Below are 26,821 nucleotides of genomic sequence, written 5' to 3'. Positions count from 1 at the left end.
TCAGCTTTCTTCACAGTCCAACTCTCACATCCGTACATGACCACTGGAAAAACCATAGCCTTGACTAGACGGACCTTTGTTGGCAAAGTAATATCTCTGCTTTTGAATAATAGTATCTAGGTTGGTCATAACTTTTCTTCCAAGGAGTAAGCGTCTTTTAATTTCATGGCTGCAGTCACCATCTGCAGTGATTTTGGAGCCCAGAAAAATGAAGTCAGCCACTGTTTCCTCATCTATTTGGCATGAAGATATGTGACTGGATGCCATGATCTTAGTTTTCTAAATGTTGAGTTTTAATATGTAATTTTTAATATGTATTATTTAATATGTAAGTTTCTCTTACATAATCAATTTTGAGATATCTAACCTGAAAAATCTACATCTTTCTCTTTTTTCCTATACTATAAGGGAAAGTTTTGTCTTTGAAAATTACCTGGCTTATAGTAGATTTATATGAATTATTGAATTTATTAAGAGTTCAAAATGCGTCATTTGATTTGCTTATGAGTCATAGTTGTGTATATGTGCTTAGTCGCTCTGTCGTTTCCGACTCTTTGCAACCTCATGGACTGCAGCCCCCCAGGCTGTAGTGTACCTGACAGTTATAAAAGTAAATGAACAAATAAAATTGAAAACAATTATTCAGAAGTTTAGTATCACTACCTGTGAGGAGAAAATTTTAAACATATGTGATCAAATGATGTTAAAAGATCAATAGAATAATGATTTGATTTGGAATTTGGAGCAAACCAGATGGGTAATGATATGAGGAATTTACAGTTTCAGATGTGCTACAGATTGGCTATAATGTTAGATTAAGCTCACAATTGAAATAGGAAAAATATATAAAATTTATTGTAAATAATGTGGCCACTCAGAGCCGAAGCAGATGAAAGCCATTTCAGCATTATCCTTGAGGTGAATGCAGTTGATATATACACTTTGCATGGTAGGGTCTTACTAAATCTAGGAAACTCAATTCTTTATATGAGAATTCCCTTAATATTTGGGACTTTTATCAGGTGGAGATTGATAAATAAACCAGGAAATAATATTTTAATATGGAGACATGGGTGGTTATAAATTTATTTGAGAAACAGGGGAGAGGGAAGGCATGAGATAGCCACCAGTCTTCTGACTTCAAGGTCTTAATATACCTCAAGTGAGGTCCAAAGTCAAGTCTGCAACTGCTTATCAGAGGTCAAGAAACTTTGCAGTCAAGCTACCCTTCTACTGATTTCACAGCCCCCGGCTGCTTATCAGAGGTCAAGAAACTTTGCAGTCAAGCTACCCTTCTACTGATTTCACAGCCCCCGGCACCAGAAATTGAATAGACTGTGGAGTAAGGAGTCGAGGTACTTCTGTAATCCACATCTGTATGTCCTCTTGTCCACATGCGCCTGCTCAGAAGAATAGGAATGACACTCACACTGGTTTAGCATGTTAAACCATGAGGATGTGCCACTCATCCTAAATGCCTTTATGGTGGTAACAACCATAGCAGCAAGTGAGCCCAGGGAATAAAGATTTTAGCCTTCCATTTCTTTTGGTAAAGAGGAGTAGCATAGTGATAGAAATGGAGGAGGGGTATCATATGAAAGTATTTGAGATAAGGATTCAAACACCATTTTAGAAAAATTGATTACAAATATTAAGAAAAAATATTTTAAAATTCTTACAAGATTGACAAATTGTTCTGATTGATCTAAGTTAAGTGATACTATACCCTCACTGCTGGGGAAAGAGCTGAGTCAGTGTCTCTGAACCACTGTATCTTAATTGCCATTTTCCCAGCAATCCAGGAAACCAAAGTTTCAGAAATAAAGATGTTGGGGTAGAAACTCAAAACAGCTAAGTTGTGTGATAGGGAAACTAAAGAGCTTGTTGTCTGAGAAGGGAGTAGAACTGCAGAAATCTTTTTAATTCATCGTAATAAGACAGAGAAGAAAGCGAGACTGAAAGTCCAAAGAAAAATAAAAGGAAGAGAAGAGCTCCCTGATGACAGTGTTCTGCAGAAAAGTAAAAGTAATATTATTCCAAGATGAAGAGTTTGGCCTTGGAAAAATCAGAGGTTGGATATCCATGAATCCAGAAGTGATAGGGTGCAATATGAGTGAATGAACATCATGATTTCTATAAGCCCCTACCTAATCCTGACTCCTGAAGAAATACTGTTTTTTAATCTCATGATTCATAATCAAGTTGAAAATGTTTTTTAAAAATTTACTTACCCAAATTATCCTTTATAAGTACATTATATTCTTCAACTCTTTTCCTCCACATGAATATCTTGGGGCATGTGCTTTCAAGATTCTGCTTTATAGGGAGTATCTTCATTTTAGGATGCTGTTTTGTTGTTGGGCAGGGGAACATAATATTTGATGTATTGTTTTGAATTTGTTTCCAAATATCTATGTGTATCTATCTGTATATATATATATATATATATATAGAGAGAGAGAGAGAGAGAGAGATACATATAGATATGTATATATAAATATACATACACATATATATCTGCTTACTGCCCTCTTCCTTATTAATCAGGTTGTTTATACTCTAACTTTACTTACTAGTTCCATTTTATTTAATTGTATTGTTTTATTTTATCAGAATTAAAGTCAGAGAAGCAACTCCTCTTATTATTCCTTTACCTGTTACAACGTATAAATGATTACCAAGAAAGATTTTTTATGTTTTCTCCTTTATACTTTGATCAAACTATGACCTTAGATATATGCTTAAATATCAAAATTTACATCAATGTTATTTAGACACTGAGAGCTGTTTTAAAGAAAGGGTAAGTGGAATGATATTTGTAAATACCCTGTGATATATATCCCCATTAACTTACCCACACAACAGCAACTTTAATGCTGTTATTATTAACATTTTGCTTAAAATAAAACTGATACTAAATGAGTTTTATTTGCCTAGAATCATACATCAACTTCACAGACGATCCCTATGTGACTCCTGGACTGTGACAGCAACTCTTTGCTACTATACACAGCAAAAATTTCTAAGCTGAATCTCAGTATTGTATCTTTTACCGACCAGTTTACTGAATATTGAAAGATGTCAGTGGATACAAAATAAAGTGATAGTAAGAATGTGGTTATCAGGGAAGGATAGCAAAACTATGATGACTAATATTTACTAAGTGTGTATTATTAATGTATTTCAGGTTCTGGTTTACATGTTTTTCATTAGTTAATGCAAGTAACATCCCTAGCGTGGACGTTATTCTAATCTCCATTTTGGGGAGAAAAATACTGACTGTGGAAAAGATTAACAGACATGTCCAGGGTTGCAGCTGACAAAAGGCCAGACTTTGGATTTATAGATTCTGATGATATATATCCAGGCTTTTCACCCAATCCTATGTTGGTACTAGTAGAGATGAAAAGGAAAAGTAAATATAAATAAAGTGTTTGTACAATTATGCTTTTTATTCATTTAGTGATAGGTGGCATTCTTTAGTTATTGAGATGGAATGATGGGAGCATTGTGAATGAAATTCAACATCCACAGTCCCCATTTGAAACAGTGGGTTGTGTTTGATCATCTTTTAAAATATGATCTTTTGCTTGAATACACCCAGTGAGGTTAGATATTTCAGGATCTTGAAAGCCAGACAGAAAAGTCTAAGTTTGAGGTTGTAAAGAGGAGGAAGCTCCTGAATATCTCCTCAGGAAAGTAACATGATCAGAGTGGTCTTTAGAAATATTGATTTTGCATTTCCATGCCATATGGATTCAAACTTGGTGGGCTGTCCAACAGAAGAGGAAGCTGAGAGCCACTAATGGCATTTCAGGAAGAAGCATATGGGGCATGGGCTTTGGAGTTCACAGTGCAAGCAGGAATGAAAAGATGTTGTTATTCATTTGCTAAGTGGTATCTGACTCTTTGAGACACCAAGGGTTATAGCACGCCAGGCTTCCCTGTCCTTCACCATCTCACGGAATTTTCTCATCTCAAGAATTAAAATGCAAGAAAAATAAAAATAACTTTGTGACTAATGCTGATGTATATATCAGAGGTAGGATCAAGAATGAATGTGATTATGAAACAATTGAGAAAGTGGAGAGAAGAATTAGAGGTGTTAGTTTAGGTGTCAGGCACTATTTACTTGGCCAAAATCTGTACCTCTATATCATATTTTTAATTGATGAAAATTGTAATTTATCATATATTTCCTGAGGCCTGAGTATAGCCCATCACTTTTTTTCAACAGTTCATCTGTGTATATATGTATGTATATATGCTTGCATGTATAAATTGTGTATAGCAAATATTTTTTCCCTTTCCTCAAGAAATTCATAATTTAGTAGCCATTGGGTGGTTGGACATATAAAATCAGATTTTATCTAAAAAAAGATTTTAGAGCTTCAAATTACAAGCACACTTTTCTTTTTAGTCAGGTAAGAGAAAGAAGAAGCCAACAAAAAATAAATGTAAATGAAAACCGAGCTAAGAGTCAAGAGGTCTGAGAATAGATAGAAAAAATACCCACTCACCTATACTTTTGTAATGGTACATTTATGCTAAGACTAAAGGTTCAGTTGGTGTACCATATCAGAGTATACAGCTTAGCAAATGGTGCATACTTCTGTACTAAGGGTAAGAACCCCAAACTGTGTACATACCATAGGGTCAAAGGTGGGAGCCCTTTGACCCTCTCTCTGCATGCGTGCTCAGTCTCAGTTATGTCCAACTCTTTGCGACCTCTGGGCAGTATCCCACCAGGCTCCTCTGTCCATGGGATTGTCCAGGCGAGAATACTGAAGCAGATTACCATTTCCTGCTCTAGGGGATCTTCCTGACTCAGGGATCAAACCTACGTCTCCTGCATTGGCAGGCAGATTCTTTACCTCTGAACCACCTGGGAAGCTCTTCCAGCCTCCACTAGTACTTAAAAACTTTTCTTTTGAAATGTGCCCTCAAACTAAATGTTGTTGCTGTGATGCCCAACTTAGTCCTAATTGATGTTACAGAGTCACTCAACACCGGCTCAGTCTTACGTGGAACAATCAATATGTGTTTGTTTTCCCTCTTCTGCATACTTTAGATCAAACCTACAGCTGAAAAGAAACTTTGGTTATAACCTAGTGATTAAAGAAACTTTTCTTTACCATCTAAGCCACCAGGAAAACCCTGTAAAATTATAATAATGTTTGTATATGACAGCTTAAATAAATTATTAAGATAACTTAAAATGTCTATTTCCAGGTAATATTTTCATAGTTGTATGACTTTGGGATGCATCCATATTCTGCATATTTATTTCTGAACCTTAGAGTTTTAGTATAATGCACTTCATAGGACTGCCAAATAATTTGCAATCACTAATTAGACCTGAAATGTACACTGTTGCATTTCTTTACAATATTAATATCCAAAAGGCCATAAACCTGACCTCTTGGCTCTTGTCCAGTGTCATTTGTAAGACATATTTTTATGTGATCTACAGTGCTCTCTTTTAACTCTAGCAAATAAGGCACATTTGACTCTTGACAGCCATTAGAGATTTTTATATGAATGTTTGATTATACTGAATCAAAAATTTACAATTACTGCATTATTCTCAATCAAGTGATTTTCGTTTTGTAAAGTTTATTCCTGAGATGGAAGTATATACTTAATTTACATATTTATAAAATACCTATATATAATTTACCTAAATTGTATATATTTCTAATCTTTATGATTTTTTTCAAATGTGATATTGAAGAAAGACTGAGACAGAGAGACAGAAGGGACAGAGAGAAATTCCTTTAATGTTTAACATGTCTCTAATTGCTCATGTTTTCAGAGCAGAGGTTTCATTGATTTCCTCATCAAGACTTTTTTCTCTCTTACACTCTCCTGTTGCTTGTTTGGCCTTTCAGATAATTCTTTACAAGGCTTTGTGTACTAGAAAATACAATGAAGTTTCACCCAAAGGTATCTGCTCAAGGGTATCTTCTTGTGTTTGAAGTAATATGAGTAAAGGATTATTACAAAGCACATAGAAAAAAGATTTTGTAACTGTTTCCTTTAATTGCAGGGATTAAAATGTAAATATCTCAACTAAAGGATTAAAACTTAAATATGTAACATTATTTTAATTAAATGATTCATAAGGAAAAATTTAAAAGATAGTTTAAAGCTTTATTTATTTCATAATGACAATTTCTCTAAACATTTGCCCAATTATTAATATAATTTTTATAAACAAAAATAAATATCACATTTTCACTAAAGATAATTATTTATGTTCATAATTCAATAAAATCTAGTTTTCTTATATTTTACTTGTACCTGCCTTCTCTCTCTCTCTCTCTCTTTCACACACACACACACACACACATATATACATACACTCAGGAACTTGTTTTTCTTGAATGGAAATAAAATGCTTATATTGGATAGTAAAGACAGAAGTAAAACTTCCCTTAATAAATGAAATTTGATATTGAATTTACTATTTTCTACAGTAATAAACATGAACCAGTGTATACTTTCCTGTAGTTTGAAGATATCATTCAGTGGTTTGTGCAAGCTTTGTAATTCAAATATATTAAGTGATAGAGGCAGCAATTTTCATTTATTCCTAGTTCTCAGAGCACCGTAAATCTTAATAATGGCCATCCACATTACCTGGGTTATATTTCCTTTGTTTTTATTCCTTTGTAGATGTTCCATCAAGTCCCTATGGAGTGAAGATTATAGAGCTGTCACAGACCACAGCCAAGGTTTCTTTCAGCAAGCCGGACTCCCATGGAGGCGTGCCTATTAATCACTATCAAGTGGATGTCAAAGAAGTGGCATCAGAAACCTGGAAAATAGTACGCTCCCATGGAGTTCAAAGTGAGTCAATGATTTCAAAGCATGTTGGCTAATCCAAGCTCATCTTCAATATACCTGTATGATTAGCTTTTTATTTTCCCTTCAATGTGCTATTTTTATTTTAATGAGATAGGATGGGGAGACATTCCCACTGTCCTGTTCTTCTTCAGAATTCATTAATAAAGAGTAGAAAATTTTCCATGTTTAGTAAAGTTTAAAGAGTTTTAGGAATTCTCTGGAGGTCCAGTGATTGGGACTCAGCACTTTCACTGCCATGGCCTGGAATTCAGTCACTGGTTGGGGAACTAAGATCCCATGAGCTGCGTGGTGTGGCCAAAACTAAGATTTAAAAAATAAGAATTGAGCAAAATCACCAAAGTTTAATTCCAAGGGGAAAAAGTTTGTATTTAAACTTTGTGTGTTGGAAAAGAAATTGGTGACATGTTACACTTGAAAGCTGAATATTATCAGTTATCAAATTTCATTTATTAATAATATTTATTTCACAAGTAGGTATGAAAGTCATACTGTAAAATATAGATGCCTTGCATGTATACTTATGAAGCCACCTATACAACTTGACCTCACATGCTAACATTTACTTCAAAATTATGTTTGAAAAACTCAGATTTTTTACTGAGAGTCATGACATTTTGATTAATAGAATTAGCTAAATCTGAGAAGTTAAAACAGTTTACAACACTTCTTTCCACTTATGTAGAATTTCATCATATGAATGTGTGATATTTCTGCCATTATTAGGAGAAGAAACTAAATAGGAAACAATAGTAAATTAACAGATTGGGACTCTGTTAATTGGGATATACTGCTTCCCTGGTGGCTCAGAGAGTAAAGAATCTGCCTGCAATGCAGGAGACCCAGGTTCCAATCCTCAGTGGGGAAAATGCCCTGAAGAATAGAATGGCAATCCACTCCAGTGTTCTTGCCTGGAGAATTCCATGGACAGATGAGCCTGGCGGGCTACAGTCCATGGGATCGCAGACTCAGACATGACTGAGCGACTTAGACACATACGCACAATTGGGACATAGGATAACATCTTGTGGCCAAAAAAGATAGTATAAACTAGTAAAGAAAGTACTGTTGCATGGTTTCCCTCTGCTGGCTCTGCCTTGACCCTAACATGTATGGTGTAACATGTATGGTTTCTATGAAAGGCATGAACCTTCCTGTGACGGTGTCCTAGTAGACAATGGAGACAGAACAGATAAAATCACTCTAGACTCACCTGTGTTGAGTTGGCACAGATATGAAGATAAGAAATGTCAAGTCTGGACATTATAGAAATTGCACTTAGCAGAATATTTACATTGCCAGACCCTCCACAAGCTGGGTAATCCCACTGGGATTACCAACCCTAGCAATCTAGAATATGTGTGTCTGGCATTTGTTCTTCCTTTAGCAAGGAGATGTACCATTTTCATAAAGATATGGTAAAGATATAAAATAGAGTAAAGATCAGAATAGCAAATGCTTTATACTAATAGAAATATGAAATGTGGAATGCATAATGATGGTTATGTTTGCTATAAAATTTACATCAATAATTTGACTTTTAGAATATATGAGATAGTTTAGACTTAAACTTTCTGCCTTAAGCACACATATTTCATTGAGTCACTATAGTTTACTTTAAAAGGGATACTTCAATCTTGCTCTCATGTTCTTCACTAGACAAGTTTAGGTGCTTTTAACAATGCCTAGAATTATTCTTTTACCCTGGCCAACCTACAAAATCCTCTCACAATCACACCTGCTTTGGAAGTGATTTCAAGCTAAAATTCTCTCTTCCCTAGAATGAGTGGCAAGAAAGGAACTGCATATTTCTTAATTATATTGCATTTATATTTTAATATAGGCACTAATGACAGTCACTCAGTCATTTCTACACCTGTGGCAAACCCTAACTATCTTCTGTCTGAGTTACTCCCAGGCATCTTAGCTAAAATGTCCATATTTACTATAATATCCTTTTTATCATTTATCTATTTAAAATAAATTTAAAAGGCTGATTTCATTTCATAGACCTCAAAATTTTGTTGAAGTTTGAATTGTGAGACATAATAAAATCTGTAATGTGTGTATCTATGTATAGTTATGAATATGTATATACACAAACCTCAGAATTTGCAATCTTATTTAGCATTATTTTTTTAATTGTTTTCCATTGCAAAGTATTTCGGAGAAGGCAATGGCACCCCACTCTAGTACTCTTGCCTGGAAAATCCATGGACAGAGGAGCCTGGTAGGCTGCAGTCCATGGGGTCGCTAAGAGTCAGGAACAACTGAGCGACTTCACTTTCACTTTTCACTTTCATGTGTTGGAGAAGGAAATGGCAACCCACTCCAGTGTTCTTGCCTGGAGAATCCCAGGGACAGGGAAGCCTGGTGGGCTGCTGTCTCTGGGGTCATACAGAGTCGGACACGATTGAAGCGACTTAGCAGCAGCAGCAGCAGCAGCAAAGTATTTATCTACTTTGAAGATGTGTTAAGGGACTCATATATTTTTGAATAATGAAAAAATGATATTACTATATATTTTGTTTTATAATTTGTGCTAATCATTCATCTTAAACTTTGAGATTTTTATGAACATAATCGTACTCATTGCCTTTGAGGCATTTCTTAGAAGATTGATTTAGGTTTATCTGTATAAAGGTAGGTGCATATGGTCATGAACGTTTCAGCTACTGCATCTTTTTGCCCTCAGAGTGGTTTTCTTCTTCTAATTTACATTAGTTTAGTGTCTGTTTAGTTACTTTTCCGTGTATCTACAATACATTATATACTATTCATGTATCTGATTCCAATTGCCAATATCATAGTGAAAGTGAAGTCGCTCAGTCATGTCCTACTCTTTGTGACCCCATGGAGTGTAGTCTACAATGCTCCTCCATCCATGGGATTTTCCAGGCAAGAGTACTAGAGTGGGTTGCCGCTTCCTTCTCCAGAGGATCTTCCCAACCCGGGGATCGAACCTGGATCTCCCACATTGTAGGCAGATGCTTTACCATCTGAGCCACCAGGGAAGTCACCTAGACATAAATATCAGCTCTTGCTTGATTGTAATGTCATTCAATAGGAAATTTCCTGTTAGTGGATTGTGACTCTAAATGACTTATTAATTAATCTTCTGTGAATTTCAGTTGCTAACTCTGCACCTGGCTTAGAGGGCAATTGAAGACTAGACCTATTATTATATTCTTTGTCAGGGCTTAACTAAACCCTTACTGATCATCCCAATCATTGATGTGACACAAAACTAATTTTCAAAACATAGAGAATTATGAGCAAATCAGATATCAAAACCTGAACTATTCAAATATGGAATGTGAGTCATCCTAACATTTAATTATGAGTGAAAATCATGTATTACAGGTGGAGTAAGACTTTTTGACTGGGAGGGCTATATGACATACTCATTGCCATATCATTTAACATTTTGTAAGTGTTAATATATACCTCATTGGGCACAAATGAAGAGAAAATAATAATCTTGCAAACTTGCTACTCAGTTTTCAGTCTTCAAGATGAAAATGGAAAATTAATATTTTAAAATATCAAGCTCTTTTTAACAGAGAAGAAAATAATTCTCTCAAATAGCATAATCTATTTCTATTGATTTGTGAAATGTTTAGAAACACACATAAAATCACAGCTAGAATCACACAAGAAGTCCTTCCAGTGTAAACCAAAATTATTATACACTTTGCTTTATTTAGGTCTAAGCTTTTAGTAGAATTTCCCTTTGTTACTGAAAATAAGGGGGATAAGTTTTATTTGAACATAAGAGCACTTTCTCAATAAAAATTCAATGAAACTTTTACTTTCTGAGTTCTTGCCTTTTTAACTAATCAAGGAATATAATAATTGACTATAATTTGAAAATAAATACCCGGTTGGATTTTTCAATCCTTTCATTGCATAGTTCCATTGAACTTTAAATGTGGTTTTGCAGGATGCAATTTCATTGTGTGTATTTTAATTTTTTGATGGCAAATTTAACATTAAAGTATTTATTTTGAAAACATTACAGTTAAGATTATGTGCATGCTTCATGTTACATATAATTCAAAACTTTTTATGCAGGTTTTAGTGTTAGTGAAAAAATCTGTTTTAATTAAAATTTGAAAGAAAAAACATCAATTTATATGGTATAAAAAGCCATTTCTTCTTTGAAAAGTAGCATTTAATAAGCATATTTTTCAAAATTGTTTTGAAGTATTTGTTTGGATTTATAACATATAAGTCTATGTCTGATAGATCAGCAAACTTTTGAATATAAGCTTAAACTGAAGTAGATTGAAGATTAGTACCATCCTACTATATATTTTTTCACTGTAACATTTATATTTTTAGTTTGTTATCAATTTTTAAATTTCTAAATCCTTCATGATAGTCTGTTGTCAAAGTTGTTTCTGCTCCCTGATTTTCTCCTAGACTTACTTTGTTGTTGTTTTTATTTATTTTATTCTCTGTCATTCATACTGGAAACTTTTCTCAAATATCTGGTGATCCTTGTCTAGATGTGTATACTAAAAAGTGAGAGAAAAAACCACTTGGTGTTGTTTGCAAAGACAGGGCTTCTCAGCCTTGTGATCAGTTTGTTCAACAGCTCCTGGATTCTTCACTGGTGATTGAGGAGCATATTGTATATGTATAACGCTATGTCTACAGCATACATAATATTGTAAGAGGCCATGATTCTATTATATTGTCAATTAATTTTTAATGAAAATGTACAGATTAGGCCTCTTTCAATCTGAATGTAAAACTCAGAATAATCATTAGTGGAAACACTTTATTAATGTTACTAAATATAAAAATTTCTTCCATGGTCATTGTTGAGTATGAAACATTTCTGCTTTTGTTAGTATTTTAAAAGAATGCCAGTGATTATTTAAAATATAGAATAAAAATAATGAGAATGAACATCATAATTCAACAAAATTAATCCCATACATGTATTTCCTCAAATGTGTTTTGCCATATTTGATGTTATCTAACTTGTCACATTCCTAAATTTATGAGAAATTTTCTATGTTATGTTGTGGTAGCATTAAAAATAAAGAAATCATTAATATATTTTTTCTACTTAAAAACTTCCTTTTATATATATATATATTTTTTTTTTGGAAACACACCTCAGAACATATCCCTGAATATAATGTGAGCATACTTTTAGGTCCTTTCTGTCTCTGCTTCTTTCAAACCATATACACAGTGGTTTATTTTAACTAAAAATGAATTTCCTTTTTTCCTTCTTATCTTTGTATTTTTTTTTCTTTTGTGTGTATGTTCTTAAAGTTCATATTACTATGTATTTTTTGTTTTATGATATTTTAGCAGATATCTTTCATAATCATTGAGTAAAGGATTCATGTGATCCAGTGATATGAATCTATGATAGCCCGTTCATGTTTGAAGAGCTATAATATACCATTTCTTAACAAACTTCTTTGCCTACCACTTGTGATGAAATGGATCTAAAGGGGTTCTTTGGTTTATTTGCTTGTTTTTGCTTAAATAATCTTCTAGTTTCTCAATAGCTAAAATATATTTTGACATTACTCCAAATTACACTTTACAATTTTTATTCCAATGCTTCTTTGAATCTGTATTACTTGCAATTGCCTAAGCAAAACTGGATTTCCCTCCACATATACTATTCAATTTCGCAATTTTAGAAATTATTTAAAATGATCATTAGTGTTAGCTCTAAACTGTTGCAGATTTTTAAAACTTAATAAGTTCCAATGTGCTTTAACAATTCTCTTCAAGAAATACTTTTTTTATGATTCTACTGTTTCCAACATAAATATACCTAAAGAAAAGTGGCTATCATTTCTAAATGGCTATATTTCAGTGGTGAAAGGCATAAGAGAAGCTGACTGCAAAAACCATCTGTCTATGTTAAATGCAAGTGCCGTAAACTCTTATGAATTGCAAAGAAAGAAAGAAAAAGTAATTCACAGTAATTTCATATTTTAAGTGAAAGGAAATCTGTTCTAATTTGCATGTAGTGGAAAGACTTCTGTATGTTAAAATTCAAAACAAGAATATCTTGGACGGTTTCCATTGTGCCCATAAAAAGAACTCTAACTAAATTACAAATTTATATATAATTGCAATCTTAATGAATTTAAACTATGTAGAACAAAGTTTAGAGGGAACTAAGCTAAGAGGAAAATTGCGTGAAATAGCAGTGTTAAGTAAAATTCCTTGTCTGCTATAAAATTCCTCACGTATGTCAGGATGAAGAGACAAATTCATACAAAATTCTGTACTCAGCATTGTCTCTACGGTAATTAGAGAGTTTTTATACAAATAAGTTTTTAAATTTTTTCTGTAAAATTAATGAGCTTTTCTGTGTGGTTATAATTTTATGAATCACAGAAATAAAGATTATGAAGAAATGGAATGAATTTATATAGGAAAGATGTTTATGGGGATTGAGAAAAGAAACATGAATATTTTATAGGAATTTAATCCACAGGCGGATGAAAGTATTCATAGATCCTAGAAACTTAAAAAAAGTAGAACCAATTTCACTGCTCAAACATACAGTCTTCTGGATACGTTAGTATGCAGTGTAAATAAAGTCTTCACTGGAATATGGCTTACAAATTCTTATTAATTCAGTGAGCAATCCCTGTGCTCTAAGCATCAGGATTATTTGGATAGTGAACTTAAACAATTGGGGCCTTCAGAAGACATCTACATTTTGTTCTGCTAAACTTTTTGAAATCATGCCCCCAAATATTTCGCTTTGTTAAAATTATTTGATTTTTATTATTAAAATATAATGAACAGTATTTTTCTATTATTGTTTATAAATATACTGAACGTTTAAAGAGAGTATAGACCTTTACTTTTATGAACTAAATGGCTCAAGATTCTTTTGTTGGAAAGGTTCTAGTGCCTTCTTTGATAGTACCATGCTCCTAAGGAGGATGAACATCATGGACTATCGTTAGAAGTGATTTCAGAGACTGACACTGCTCTGCTTCTCAGCAATTTAATATCATCTGTGGACCATGGAGATAATGTTCTTATTTTGTCTTACTGTTGCTATCTCATGTCCTCCAGTTTTCTACATTAAGGTCTGATTAGCATTTTGAACTAATAGTGTTCTGCTTTGATTTTTGTCAATGTCATTTTAAAAAATCATATTGCATATATCAGTGACATTAAAATAGGATGCTCACATTCCAAGATATGTAAAAGATCAGTCATTAGGGGGCATAAAAGTAATCTGAAAAATAATTCCATTTCTCCAATCAAATGATATAAAACATAATTCAAATAATCATATTTAGTAAATGATCAATAATACTATGTATACATATATACATATGCAAGTATGTATTATGTGTTTGTGTGTGCTTCTTGTGTCTTTTCTTCTTAATCTCATAACATTCCCTCAAACACACACTTGGCACATCAAAACCAGTCCACTTGTTGTGCCAAACACACATTCTACTTTCTTTGGTCATGCTTGAATTTCACTCTTTTTTGTCCATCCTTCACATCCCAATATAAACTTGAACTTATTTGTAAAAATTTATTTCATTATCTTTTAGTAGAAATATTTTATATTCTTTTGCATGTCTTTAATAAGTATAGCTTATATCAGTCTCTGCCTGCCAGCTAATGACCTCATAATATAAATATTAAGACACGAGTCATCTTTCCATCTTGACCACACATTTGAGAACTTGATGCTGGGAGGGACTGAGGGCAGGAGGAGAAGGGGATGACAGAGGATGAGATGGCTGGATAGCATCACTGACTTGATGGACGTGAGTCTGAGTGAACTCTGGGAGTTGGTGATGGACAGGGAGGCCTGGCATGCTGCGATTCATGGGGCCGCAAAGAGTCGGACATGACTGAGCTGAACTGATACCATAATGTGTGAACCTATCAATATTCCATATCACCTAAGATGAATTAATGCATCATGTAATTACTAAGTTTGTTTATAATAAAATAAAATTGTTATTAACTATTTCCAAACATCTGCCACTGTGGCTCAGATGGTAAAGAGCCTGCCTGCAATGTGGAAGACCCAGGTTCGATCCTTAGGTTGGGAAGATTCCCTGGAGAAGGAAATGGCAACCCAGTCCAGTATTCTTGTCTGGAGAATTCCATGGACAAAAGGGTTTGGTGGGCTATTGCCCATGGGGTCACAAAAAGTCGGACACAACTGAGCGACTAACACTTTCACTTTTCATGAAAATGAATTATAATATATAAAAACACTTAAGCAAGTTAGCTGTTTCATCTTGCTTTGCAGTTTCTAATGACTACACAGGCTCTTCTGGCAACTAATGCTATGTACTTATCCATCCTTTAAAACCTAATTCTATTTATATTAATAAATTGTCATGCCACCTACTAAGATTTTTAAAATATATATTATAGGATTTTAAAATATTAGACATATTCAAAATGTAGACATAGTAGACTGTTGACCGGAGAAGGCGATGGCACCCCACTCAAGCACTCTTGCCTGGAAAATCCCATGGATGGAGGAGCCTGGTAGGCTGCAGTCCAAGGGGTCGCTCAGAGTCGGACAGGACTGAGTGACTTCACTTTCACTTTTCACCTTCATGCATTGGAGAAGGAAATGGCAACCCACTCCAGTGTTCTTGCCTGGAGAATCCCAGGGACAGGGAAGCCTGGTGGGCTGCCATCTGTGGGGTTGCACAGAGTCGGACATGACTGAAGCAACTTAGCAGCAGCAGCAGCAGACTATTGAGAAAATTGAGGTAGTTGTTTACCTTCCTCTAAAAAGTGGGCTAGAAGTGAAGTCAAGTGAAAGTCGCTTGGTCGTGTCTGACTCTTTGTGACCTCATGGACTATACAATCCATGGAATTCTCCAGGCCGAAATACTGACGTGGGTAGTCTTTCCCTTCTCCAGGGAATCTGTCCAACCCAGGGATCAAACCCAAGTCTCCTGCATTGCAGGTGGATTTTTTACCAACTGAGCTATCAGGGAAGCCTTAAAAAGTGGTCTTAATTATTCGTAATTTTCCTCCCATATATGAAGATGCCTTCATATCATATGTAAAGATGCCTCTTCATACCAAAAGGCATCATTAAACCAATGAATGACATGTCCTGCTGCTACTGGCTCACTTATCATTAGAGAAGCAAGGAAATCTCCTTAGTGATAGATCATGCCTGAGCATAATCTGGTGATTTTGCCATGTCAATGGACAGAATATTTTTCACATGGCAGAAAAATGAATGTACTCCACAAAGCTTCTTCCATTTGGAATGTTTTGCCAAAGATCTTGATTTCCACAACTGATCCCTGTTTGACACAGGAACACATGAAAATAACTTTTTATTTTATTTTTTAATATAAATTTATTTATTTTAATTGGAGACTAATTACAATATTGTATTGGTTTTGCCATACATCAGCATGAATCTGCCATGGGTGTACACGTGTTCCCCATCCTGAACCCCCCTCCCAACCCCCCTTGCCGTACCATCCTTCTGGGTCATTCCAGTGCACTAGCCCCAAGCATCCTGTATCCTGCATTGAACCTGGACTGGCGACTCGTTTCTTATATGATATTATACATGTTTCAATGGCATTCTCCCAAATCATTCCACCCACTCCCTCTCCCACAGAATCCAAAAGACTGTTTATACATCTGTGTCTCTTTTGCTGTCTCGCATACAGGGTTATTGTTACCATCTTTCTAAATTCCATATATATGCATTAGTATACTATATTGGTGTTTTTCTTTCTGGCTTACTTCACTCTGTATAATCGGCTCCAGTTTCATCCACCTCATTAGAACTGATTCACATGTATTCTTTTTAATGGCTGAGTAATACTCCATTGTGTATATGTACCACTGCTTTCTTATCCATTCATCTGCTGATGGACATCTAGGTTGCTTCTATGTCCTGGCTATTATAAACAGTGCTGCAATGAACACTGGGGTACACATGTCTCTTTCAATTCTGGTTTCCTTGGTGTGTATGCCCAGCTGTGGGATTGCTGGGTCATAAGACAGTTCTATTTCCAGTTTTTTAAGGAATCTCCACACTGTTCTCCATAGTGGCTGTACTAGTTTGCATTCCCACCAACAGTGTAAGAGGGTTCCCTTTTCTCCACACCTTCTCCAGCATTTATTGCTTGTAGACTTTTGGATCACAGCCATTCTGACTGGCGTGAAATGGTACCTAATTGTGGTTTTTATTTTCATGTGTTTGTTAGCCATCTGTATGTCTTCTTTGGAGAAATGTCTGTTTAGTTCTTTGGCCCATTTTTTGATTGGGTCGTTTATTTTTCTGGAATTGAGCTGCAGGAGTTGCTTGAATATTGTTTGATTAATTCTTTGTCAGGTGCTTCATTTTCTATTATTTTCTCCCATTCTGAAGGCTGTCTTTTCACCTTGCTTAGCGTTTCCTTTGTTGTGAAGAAGGTTTTAAGTTTAATTAGGTCCCATTTGTTTATTTTTGCTTTTATTTCCAATATTCTGGGAGGTGGGTCATAGAGGATCCTGCTGTGATGTATGTCGGAGAGTGTTTTGCCTATGTTCTCGTCTAGGAGTCTTATAGTTTCTGGTCTTATGTTTAGATCTTTAATCCATTTTGAGTTTATTTTTGTGTATGGTGTTAGAAAGTGTTCTAGTTTCATTCTTCTACAAGTGGTTGACCACTTTTCCCAGCACCACTTATTAAAGAGATTGTCTTTCTCCATTGTATATTCTTGCCTCCTTTGTCAAAGATAAGGTATCGATAAGTACGTGGATTTATCTCTGGGCATATAATTTATGTGCAACATTATACTTTACAGGTATACAATATAGTCATTCATGACTTTTAAAGGTTATAACCCATTAATACATGCTATTAAATATTAGCTGTATTCCTTGTGTTGTGTAATGTACTTTTTATATAAAATATTTTGTACTTCTTAATCACCTATCCTTTTATTGTTCCTCACCCTTCCTTCTCCCTACTGATAACCACTAGCTGTTCTTTATATCTGTGGGTCTGTGCCTCTTTTATTGTATTCTCTAGTATGTTGTAATTTTTGTGTTCTTCTATCAGTACTGTCATGCAATATTTGCCTTTCTCTGTCTGACATATTTCAATCAGCATAATACCCTCTAAGTCCATCCATGTTGCTGTATAAAGCAGGTTTTTATTTTTTATGACTTAGTAGTATTTCAGTGTGTGTGTGTGTGTGTGTGCACCACATTTTTATCCATTCACCTGTTAATGAATACTTACATTGCTTCCATATCTTGGCAACTGTACATAATGCTGTGATGAATATTGAAGTGCATGTATCTTTTCTAATTATGGTTTTGGGTTTTTTCCGGCCATATTCACAGGAGTGGATACTGGGTCATATGGAATTTCTAGTTTTAGTTTTATGAGAAACCACCAGTAATCAAAACTCTATGGTACTGGCATGAAGCAGATATATAAATCAATGGAATAGGATAGAGACCTCAGAAATAAACCCATACATTTATGGTCAGTTAATCTATGACAAAGGAGGCAAAAATTTTCGATGGAGAAAACACAATTTCTTCAATAAGTGGTTCTGGGAAAACTGGACAGCTACCTGTAAAAGAATGAAATTAGAACACTTCCTAACACCATACACAAAACTAAACTCAAAATGGATTAAAGACCTAAATGTGAGACAACCACTATAAAATTCTTACAAGAAAACAGGCAGAATATTCTTTGACATAAATCATAGCAAGATCCTTTTTGACCCATTTCCCACAGTAATGAAAATATAAACAAATAAGACCTAATTAAACTTAAAAGCTTTGTACAGCAAAGGAAACCACAAAGAAGATGAAAAGACAACCCTCAGAATGGGAGTAATATTTGTAAATGAAGTAATTGGCAAAGGATTAATCTCCAAAATATACAACAACCTCATGCAGCTTCATATCAAAAAAACAAAACAAAACAAAACAACAACAGCAGCAAGTAACCCAATCAAAAATGGGTGGAAGACCTAAACAGATATTTCTCCAAATAAAACATACACATGGCCAAAAAACACAGGAAAACATGCTCAACATTTCTTGTTACTAGAGAAATGCAGAGCAAAACTACGATGAGGTATGGCCATACACTTGTCTGAATGGCCATCTTCAAAAAATCTACAAACAATACACGTTGGTGAGGGTGTGGAACAAAGGGAATTCTCTTGCACTGTTGGTGAGAATGTAAATTGATACAACTACTATGGATACAACTATTATGGAGAACATTGTGGAGGTTCCTTTAAAAACTAAAAATACTGTCTGAGCCAGCAATCGTACTAAGGAACATATATCCTGAGCAAACCATAATTCAAAAAGGAATGTACAGAATTCAAAAATAGCAAGCAATTGATTAGAAATGAAGGGGATATCTGAGTTCAGTGTGGAGAAAAGCAAAGCCTCTCTAGGAGAAATTTTGAATATTAATATGAGTTTAAAATAATAGTATATAACTTCCTTGAATATGGAGGAATAAAGAATTTATAAAAGCTAAAAACTCTAGGGGAGACAAACTCCCCACACTGCACCTGATGAATTGATTCAGAATCTTGCTCACTTTTTGGGGGGAATTTCTGGATCGTCCTGTGGTTTGGTGTGTGGATAAATAAGAACATAAATGACAGAGTAAGATCAGTTCATTCTGCATTATTGGTAGTGTGTCTAGGAACCTTGGTATATAAGGTTATATATATGGTATATAAACTAAACTAATTGAGTATTTAAAAATACATAAAACTGAAAGAACAAGTTGCCCAAAATGTACAATAGGCAGAAGGAAATGTCTTTTTTTCTTACAGTGAGAAACTTAAGAGCTCTTAATAATCAGATTGTTCAATCTGACTTTATTCTGAATCTCTCATTACTGCATCTTACTGTAATTATAATGTGTTCCTGTGAACTATAGGAAAAATCACTGAGTTGTGTCCATCTTACAGTGCTGAGAATATGTTAAGATCATCAGTATGGATTTACATTGTTTAATGAGAATCCAGAAATACATACATGCCTGTATGCTAAGTCACCTCAGTTGTGTCCAGCTGTCTGCAACGCCATGGACTGTAGCCCACCAGGCTCCTCTATCCATGGGATTCTCCAGGGAAAAATACTGGAGTGGGTTTTCTTGCCCTCCTCCAGGGAATCTTCCTGACCTAGGGATCAGACTCACGTCTCTTACATCTCCTGCATTGGCAGGAGGGTTCTTTACCACTAGGTCCACATTGGGAAGCCCTAGAAATACATAACTGAGTAAAATATTCTGAGGAAGAAGTTTTGCCTTCTAATAGCTTAAGTTAAATCTTGGAAGAAAAGTATATGCAGAATTATCATTTTTTATAGTTTTTACTTTTATATGTAATTAATGTCTTTGAAAGTGAAAGTCACTCAGTCACATCTGACTCTTTGTGATCCCATGGACTACACAGTCCATGGAATTCTCCAGGCCAGAATACTGGAGTGGGTAGCCTTTCCCTTCTCCAGGGGATCTTCTCCACCCAGGAATTGAACCCAGGTATCCCACATTGCAGGTGGATTCTTTACCAGCTGAGCCACAAGGGAAGCCCAAGAATACTGGAGTAGGTACCCTTTCCCTTCTCCAGCAGATCTTCCCAATCCAGGAATCAAACTGGGGTCTCCTGCATTGCAGGTGAAATTTTTACCAGTTGAGTTATCAGGAGAGCCCCATGTGTTTGAGAGTGGATACATCTTCCTCACTTTTGAGTTTATGAGGACTTTCTGGATTCCTTGGTTGCAGTGATTTTCTGTACTCTGGTTTTACAGTCTGAGATGCAAGTGTGGGACAAGGCAAAGCTTTAAGATAGAATCCACGCTTTGCTACTTCTTGACTGTTTGATCCTCTGAGCCCCCATTTATTTATCTGTGAAATGAAGGATACAACAGATCTGGTCTTGTCTAGGTATTCAATGACATATCATCGAATAGAATTTGAGTGGTGGATTCTTTGATCAAACAAAACATTTTATTTGAGGAAGTAAAATGTTCTTTAAATGTTCAGTAATGCAAGAATAAATCAAATAAACTAGAGATCAAGGATAGCAACTGTAGATTTAGAAAGTGTTCATTTAGGATCAGTTTTTAAGTGAGCTTTTATTGAGCATATGTTTTAAAATTTCAATTCAAAAACTCTTTATTGACTTCTCATTATGCATTTGAAATATGTACACTCTGTGAGGGCAAGAGACAGTGCATACAGTATGTGTGCTATGTGTTCAGAGAAGGCAATGGCACCCCACTCCAGGACTCTTGCTTGGAGAATCCCATGGACGGAGGAGCCTGGTGGGCTGCAATCCATGGGGTCGCGAAGAGTGATACACGACGGAGCGACTTCACTTTCACTTTTCACTTTCATGCATTGGAGGAGGAAATGGCAACCCACTCCAGTGTTCTTGCCTGGAGAATCCCAGGGACAGGGGAGCCTGGTGGGCTGCCGTCTATGGGGTCACACAGAGTCGGACACGACTGAAGTGACTTAGCATAGCATAGCATAGCATAGAATATGTGTTCTGCCCATAAGAATCTTACAGTAGAAAGCTTCTCTCAGTAAAACATTCAGAATCCAAAGTAGAAGGCATAGTTGATAACATAAAAAATATGTATAATTGTTATTCAATTCAGTTCAGTCACTCAGTTGTGTCCAACTCTTTGAGACCCCATGGACTGCAGCACATCAGGCTTCTCTGTTCATCAACAACTCCTGGAGCTTGCTCAAACTCACGTCCATTGAGTTGGTGATGCCATCCAACCATCTCTTCCTCTGTTGTCCCCCTCTCCTCCTACCTAGTCTTTCCTAGGATCAGGGTCTTTTCCAGTTTGTCAGCTCTTTGCATCAGGTGGCCAAAATATTGGAACTTCAGCTTCAGCATCAGTCCTTCCAATGAATATTCAAGACTGATTTCCTTTTCGATTGACTGGTTGGATCTCCTTGTAGTCCAAGGGACTCTCAAGAGTCTTCTCCAACACCACAGTTCAAAAGCATCAGTTCTTCGGCACTCAGCTTTCTTTACAGTCCAACTCTCACATCCATATATGACTACTGGAAAAAACATAGCTTTGACTAGACAGACTTAATAAAATTTATTAAGAGGTTAAATAGCTAAAATGTGGCTTCGAGTTTTTATAGCCACATTTAGTTACAAAAGCTTAACTTCAGCTCCTAATTCCTTTCCCCCTAAAAAAAGGAGAAAAACAAAAAAGTTTATAATATAAAAAAGTAATTTTGTTTTGATATTTTGGGAAATTAGCATATTTGTGAATGAAAAAATAATATTCTGATTACTTTTAGTCATTCAAGATACTTCTCATGGGTATTTTATAAAAATTTATTAATTTAGATTATAGAAGAAAAATTTTGGTAATTATTTTTTTTAATTTTATTTTATTTTTAAACTTTACATAATTGTATTAGTTTTGCCAAATATCAAAATGAATCCATCACAGGATACATGTGCTCCCCATCCTGAACCCTCCTCCCTCCTCCCTCCCCATACCATCCCTCTGGGTCATCCCAGTGCACTAGCCCCAGGCATCCAGTATCGAGCATTGAACCTGGACTGGCATCTTGTTTCATACATGATATTTTACATGTTTCAATGCCATTCTCCCAAATCTTCCCACTCTCTCCCTCTCCCACAGAGTCCATAAGACTGTTCCATACATTAGTGTCTCTTTTGCTGTCTCGTACACAGGGTTATTGTTATCATCTTTCTAAATTCCATATATATGCGTTAGTATACTGTATTGGTGTTTTTCCTTCTGGCTTACTTCACTCTGTATAATAGGCTCCAATTTCATCCACCTCATTAGAACTGATTCAAATGTATTCTTTTTAATGGCTGAGTAATACTCCATTGTGTATATGTACCACTGCTTTCTTATCCATTCATCTGCTGATGGACATCTAGGTTGCTTCCATGTCCTGGCTATTATAAACAGTGCTGCGATGAACAATGGGGTACATGTGTCTCTTTCCCTTCTGGTTTCCTCAGTGTGTATGCCCAGCAGTGGGATTGCTGGATCATAAGGCAGTTCTATTTCCAGTTTTTTAAGGAATCTCCACACTGTTCTCCATAGTGGCTGTACTAGTTTGCATTCCCACCAACAGTGTAAGAGAGTTCCCTTTTCTCCACACCCTCTCCAGCATTTATTATTTGTAGACTTTTGGATCGCAGCCATTCTGACTGGTGTGAAATGGTACCTCATAGTGGTCTTGATTTGCATTTCTCTGATAATGAGTGATGTTGAGCATCTTTTCATGTGTTTGTTAGCCATCTGTATGTCTTCTTTGGAGAAATGTCTATTTAGTTCTTTGGCCCATTTTTTGATTGGGTCATTTATTTTTCTGGAGTTGAGCTGTAGGAATTGCTTATATATTTTTGAGATTAGTTGTTTTCTGTTGCTTCATTTGCTATTATTTTCTCCCATTCTGAAGGCTGTCTTTTCACCTTGCTGATAGTTTCCTTTGTTGTGCAGAAGCTTTTAAGTTTAATTAGGTCCCATTTGTTTATTTTTGCTTTTATTTCCAATATTTTGGGAGGTGGGTCATAGAGGATCCTGCTGTGATGTATGTCAGAGAGTGTTTTGCCTATGTTCTCCTCTAGGAGTTTATAGTTTCTGGTCTTATGTTTAGATATTTAATCCATTTTGAGTTTATTTTTGTGTATGGTGTTAGAAAGTGTTCTAGTTTCATTCTTTTACAAGTGGTTGACCAGTTTTCCCAGCACCACTTGTTAAAGAGATTGTCTTTAATCCATTGTATATTCTTGCCTCCTTTGTCAAAGATAAGGTGTCCATATGTGCGTGGATTTATCTCTGGGCTTTCTATTTTGTTCCATTGATCTATATTTCTGTCTTTGTGCCAGTACCATACTGTCTTGATAACTGTGGCTTTGTAGTAGAGCCTGAAGTCAGGTAGGTTGATTCCTCCAGTTCCATTCTTCTTTCTCAAGATCGCTTTGGCTATTCGAGGTTTTAAAAATTTTGGTAATTATTTATCTATCATCATTTACATACTAAGTGGATCCTAAAGAAAATCAGTCAAACTCCTTTAGAGGAATAATTTCTATGTGATAAGAAGTATTATATTTTAAACATAAAAAGTATGAATAGTTTATGAAAATAATTTTGGTGAAACTATTCTTTATTTAAAGCAAGGTTTTAGCAAAAAGCATATTTCAAGGATAAGCTATTTAATTGAAGACAATTGTTAAATTGTTTTTATGTATCATTTATGCTCACAGTGAAAAAGAACATAAAAAGCAGTACAGGAAAGAAAAAACTTACATAAATTCAGAAATGATGAGCTGTAGTTTTAAAATAGTGTCATCAATATATTATTTTAGTTAAAACCCAACACAAATAGTACATGATAATTTAATTTTTCATTCTACTCTTCATCAAAGAATATATTCATTTGAATTATTTATTATAATTAGTATATCCCTAAACATTATTTGTATTAATAGTATATATATTTATATCTGTGCGTGCTCAGTCATCTCCAACTCTTTGCCACCCATAGCCCACCAGACTTCTCTGTCCATGGAATTTCCCAAGCAAGAATACTGGAGTAGGTTGCTATTTCCTGCACCAGGGGATCTACCCGACCCAGGGAACAAACCCACATCTTTGTCTCTTGCATTGACAGATTCTTTACTGCTGTGTCACCTGGGAAGCCCATAGTATGTATTTAAACAACTTATACGGAGAAGGCAATGGCAACCCACTCCAGGACTCTTGCCTGGAAAATCCCATGGATGGAGGAGCCTGGTGGGCTGTAGTCCATGGGGTCACTAGGAGTCGGACACGACTGAGCGACTTCACTTTCACTTTTCACTTTCACTCATTGGAGAAGGAAACGGCAACCCACTCCAGTGTTCTTGCCTGGAGAATCCCAGGAACGGGGGAGCCTGGTGGGCTGTCATCTATGCGGTTGCACAGAGTTGGACACGACTGAAGCGACTTAGCAGCAGCAGCAGGAAACAACTTATATATTATGATCTATAAAAATCTTTAAGATAGTTTTAAAAAGTGAGATAATATTCTTTTTCAACTGATGGAATCTTTAAACACTATATAAGTGTGCAAAAATAAAATGGATACTTTCAAGAGTACATGAAAATATAGTTGAACTGAGATGAGTATTTGCATAAACCACTTAAGAAAACTTGAAGACATTTTGCATTAGTAATTAAATCATCCCAACATATTATTTTCATGTATGTAAAGAATAACTGAGGTCAAAATTCTGCATTATGGAAATAAAAGTTAAAAAATTACTTTTGTTTTTATTCAAACCTGTTGTAAACTTCTGCAGAAAGGAGTAAGAGAATTTTCTCTCTCCAAAAAAAGCTATCTTGTCTTGTTTCTTGTTTTAACTGTTTAGACAACAAAAGTTGAATCTCAGATGAGGAACTTTGGGGATTTCATTATATTTACAGATTTATATGAGGAGATTAAGAGCAGGTGAAATTTGGAATGATCAGTTCTATCCTAGACAAGCTTTGTGATTGTTCTTGGCTATCTGATGTTTTCCGAGTTTGTGATAACCTGAACAGTTCGATGTTAGATGGATGATACAGCAGTTCTACACCAAGGGAGTCCTTATCTGTATATTGAATGACCCATGGAGGAAAAACCCATGGAGAGATCCGGGGTTTAAGAGAGTGAAGAGAGTATGGTTAAATTTTCATCTCACTTTAGAGCTTTGCTAAACCTAATTAGTATGTAAATATTAATATGTAATTTACCTTGCTCTGAGAGTTGTAAATATTCAGTAGCCTCTGCTTCTCTTGACAGCCAAAGGGAGGAACTGACAATCCATTTTCTGAACAAACAAAATATATTTTGTTCAACTGCTTTTAATAAAACTCGATTCCCTTCTTAGAGAATACAGATCAGATTTTTCTCTCTAGTAATATCATTTCCATACTTGTAAAAATAATGTTTAAAAAGTTCGATTTTCCTTTCATTTGTCAGTTAAAATGTCACTGTTTTTAGTGTATCTCAATACATTATTGCCATGTATTTACTGTAACCTTTACATTTATAGCCAGATAACAAAATGGCCTTTATAAAACACAGTTATATTTAAATCAATCAGAAACATTACATTAGTGAGAGAAACCAGCGTTTTTATAGAACTTGCCCTTGTTGCCATGTCAAAGGAGAATTCATGGTTGTTTATAATTTTCAGAAGAATTGCATTATGGTTTCTAAATCAGCATGAATATAACTATGAAAGACTTAAATGTTTGCCATTTGTCCTTGGAGAACTTTTAGTGGTTTGTAATCCAGACCTACTTTCACCTAATTTTTGAGTTTGAATTTTCAATAAATTATAGAGAAAGAACCCATCCCACACCTTAGTTTGTGGTTCTGTTATTCTATTGTACGGACACATTGGGGGAAAGAAAGTCTTTCATTAACTAACTTCGTAATTTGAGGGGCTCTATTATAGAGTACACAGTCTTTGTATTTCAAGTGGTGGTTTGCTTTCAAGCCCTACCTTGTGTATTCAGAAACCCTATGTTTGGTAATACGTCAGTAAATTATGGACAATTTAACATATATATCCTCTCATTTAAGAAAGGCAAGTCAAATTACAGACACAGGCTTTGCCTCCCCTGAATCCTTACCTTTCCCTCTCTTTAAATGAGCCCCAACTTATGGAGTTCTTTCAATTTCACACAGTAATCTTTATGTTCACACAATGTTAATAAGCCTCATAATAAGGGTCATTGTACCAAAACCTTTAGAGTCAGAACTCAAAAGCAGACTGACTTCTTATATATGAACTTTGTAAACTGGCTTTAACAGGTTTTCTTCCATGTCGCTCCCCTATAATTTGCAAAGTCCTCTATAAAAGGCCTCCCCTCTGCTTTACCTTTAGCCCAGTGTTGTAACAGCTGCTCAC

General features: G+C 35.2%; 1 protein-coding gene across 2 annotated transcripts in view; it reads left to right on the top strand.

Moving 5' to 3' along the window:
* Positions 1–26,821, top strand: part of NCAM2 (neural cell adhesion molecule 2) — a 568,800-nt gene that overhangs the window by 467,150 nt on the left and 74,829 nt on the right. For both annotated transcript variants that reach the window (XM_070786214.1, XM_070786219.1), the window contains exon 12: positions 6,679–6,852. In XM_070786214.1, the coding sequence (XP_070642315.1) occupies positions 6,679–6,852 (174 nt within the window). The remainder of the gene's footprint in view (positions 1–6,678; positions 6,853–26,821) is intronic.

The sequence above is a fragment of the Bos indicus genome, chromosome 1 (assembly GCF_029378745.1).
Source record: "Bos indicus isolate NIAB-ARS_2022 breed Sahiwal x Tharparkar chromosome 1, NIAB-ARS_B.indTharparkar_mat_pri_1.0, whole genome shotgun sequence".
In the NCBI taxonomy this organism is placed as follows: domain Eukaryota; kingdom Metazoa; phylum Chordata; class Mammalia; order Artiodactyla; family Bovidae; genus Bos; species Bos indicus.
Note: the sequence above shows the minus strand (reverse complement) of the source record. Positions and strands in the feature narration are given on the sequence as shown.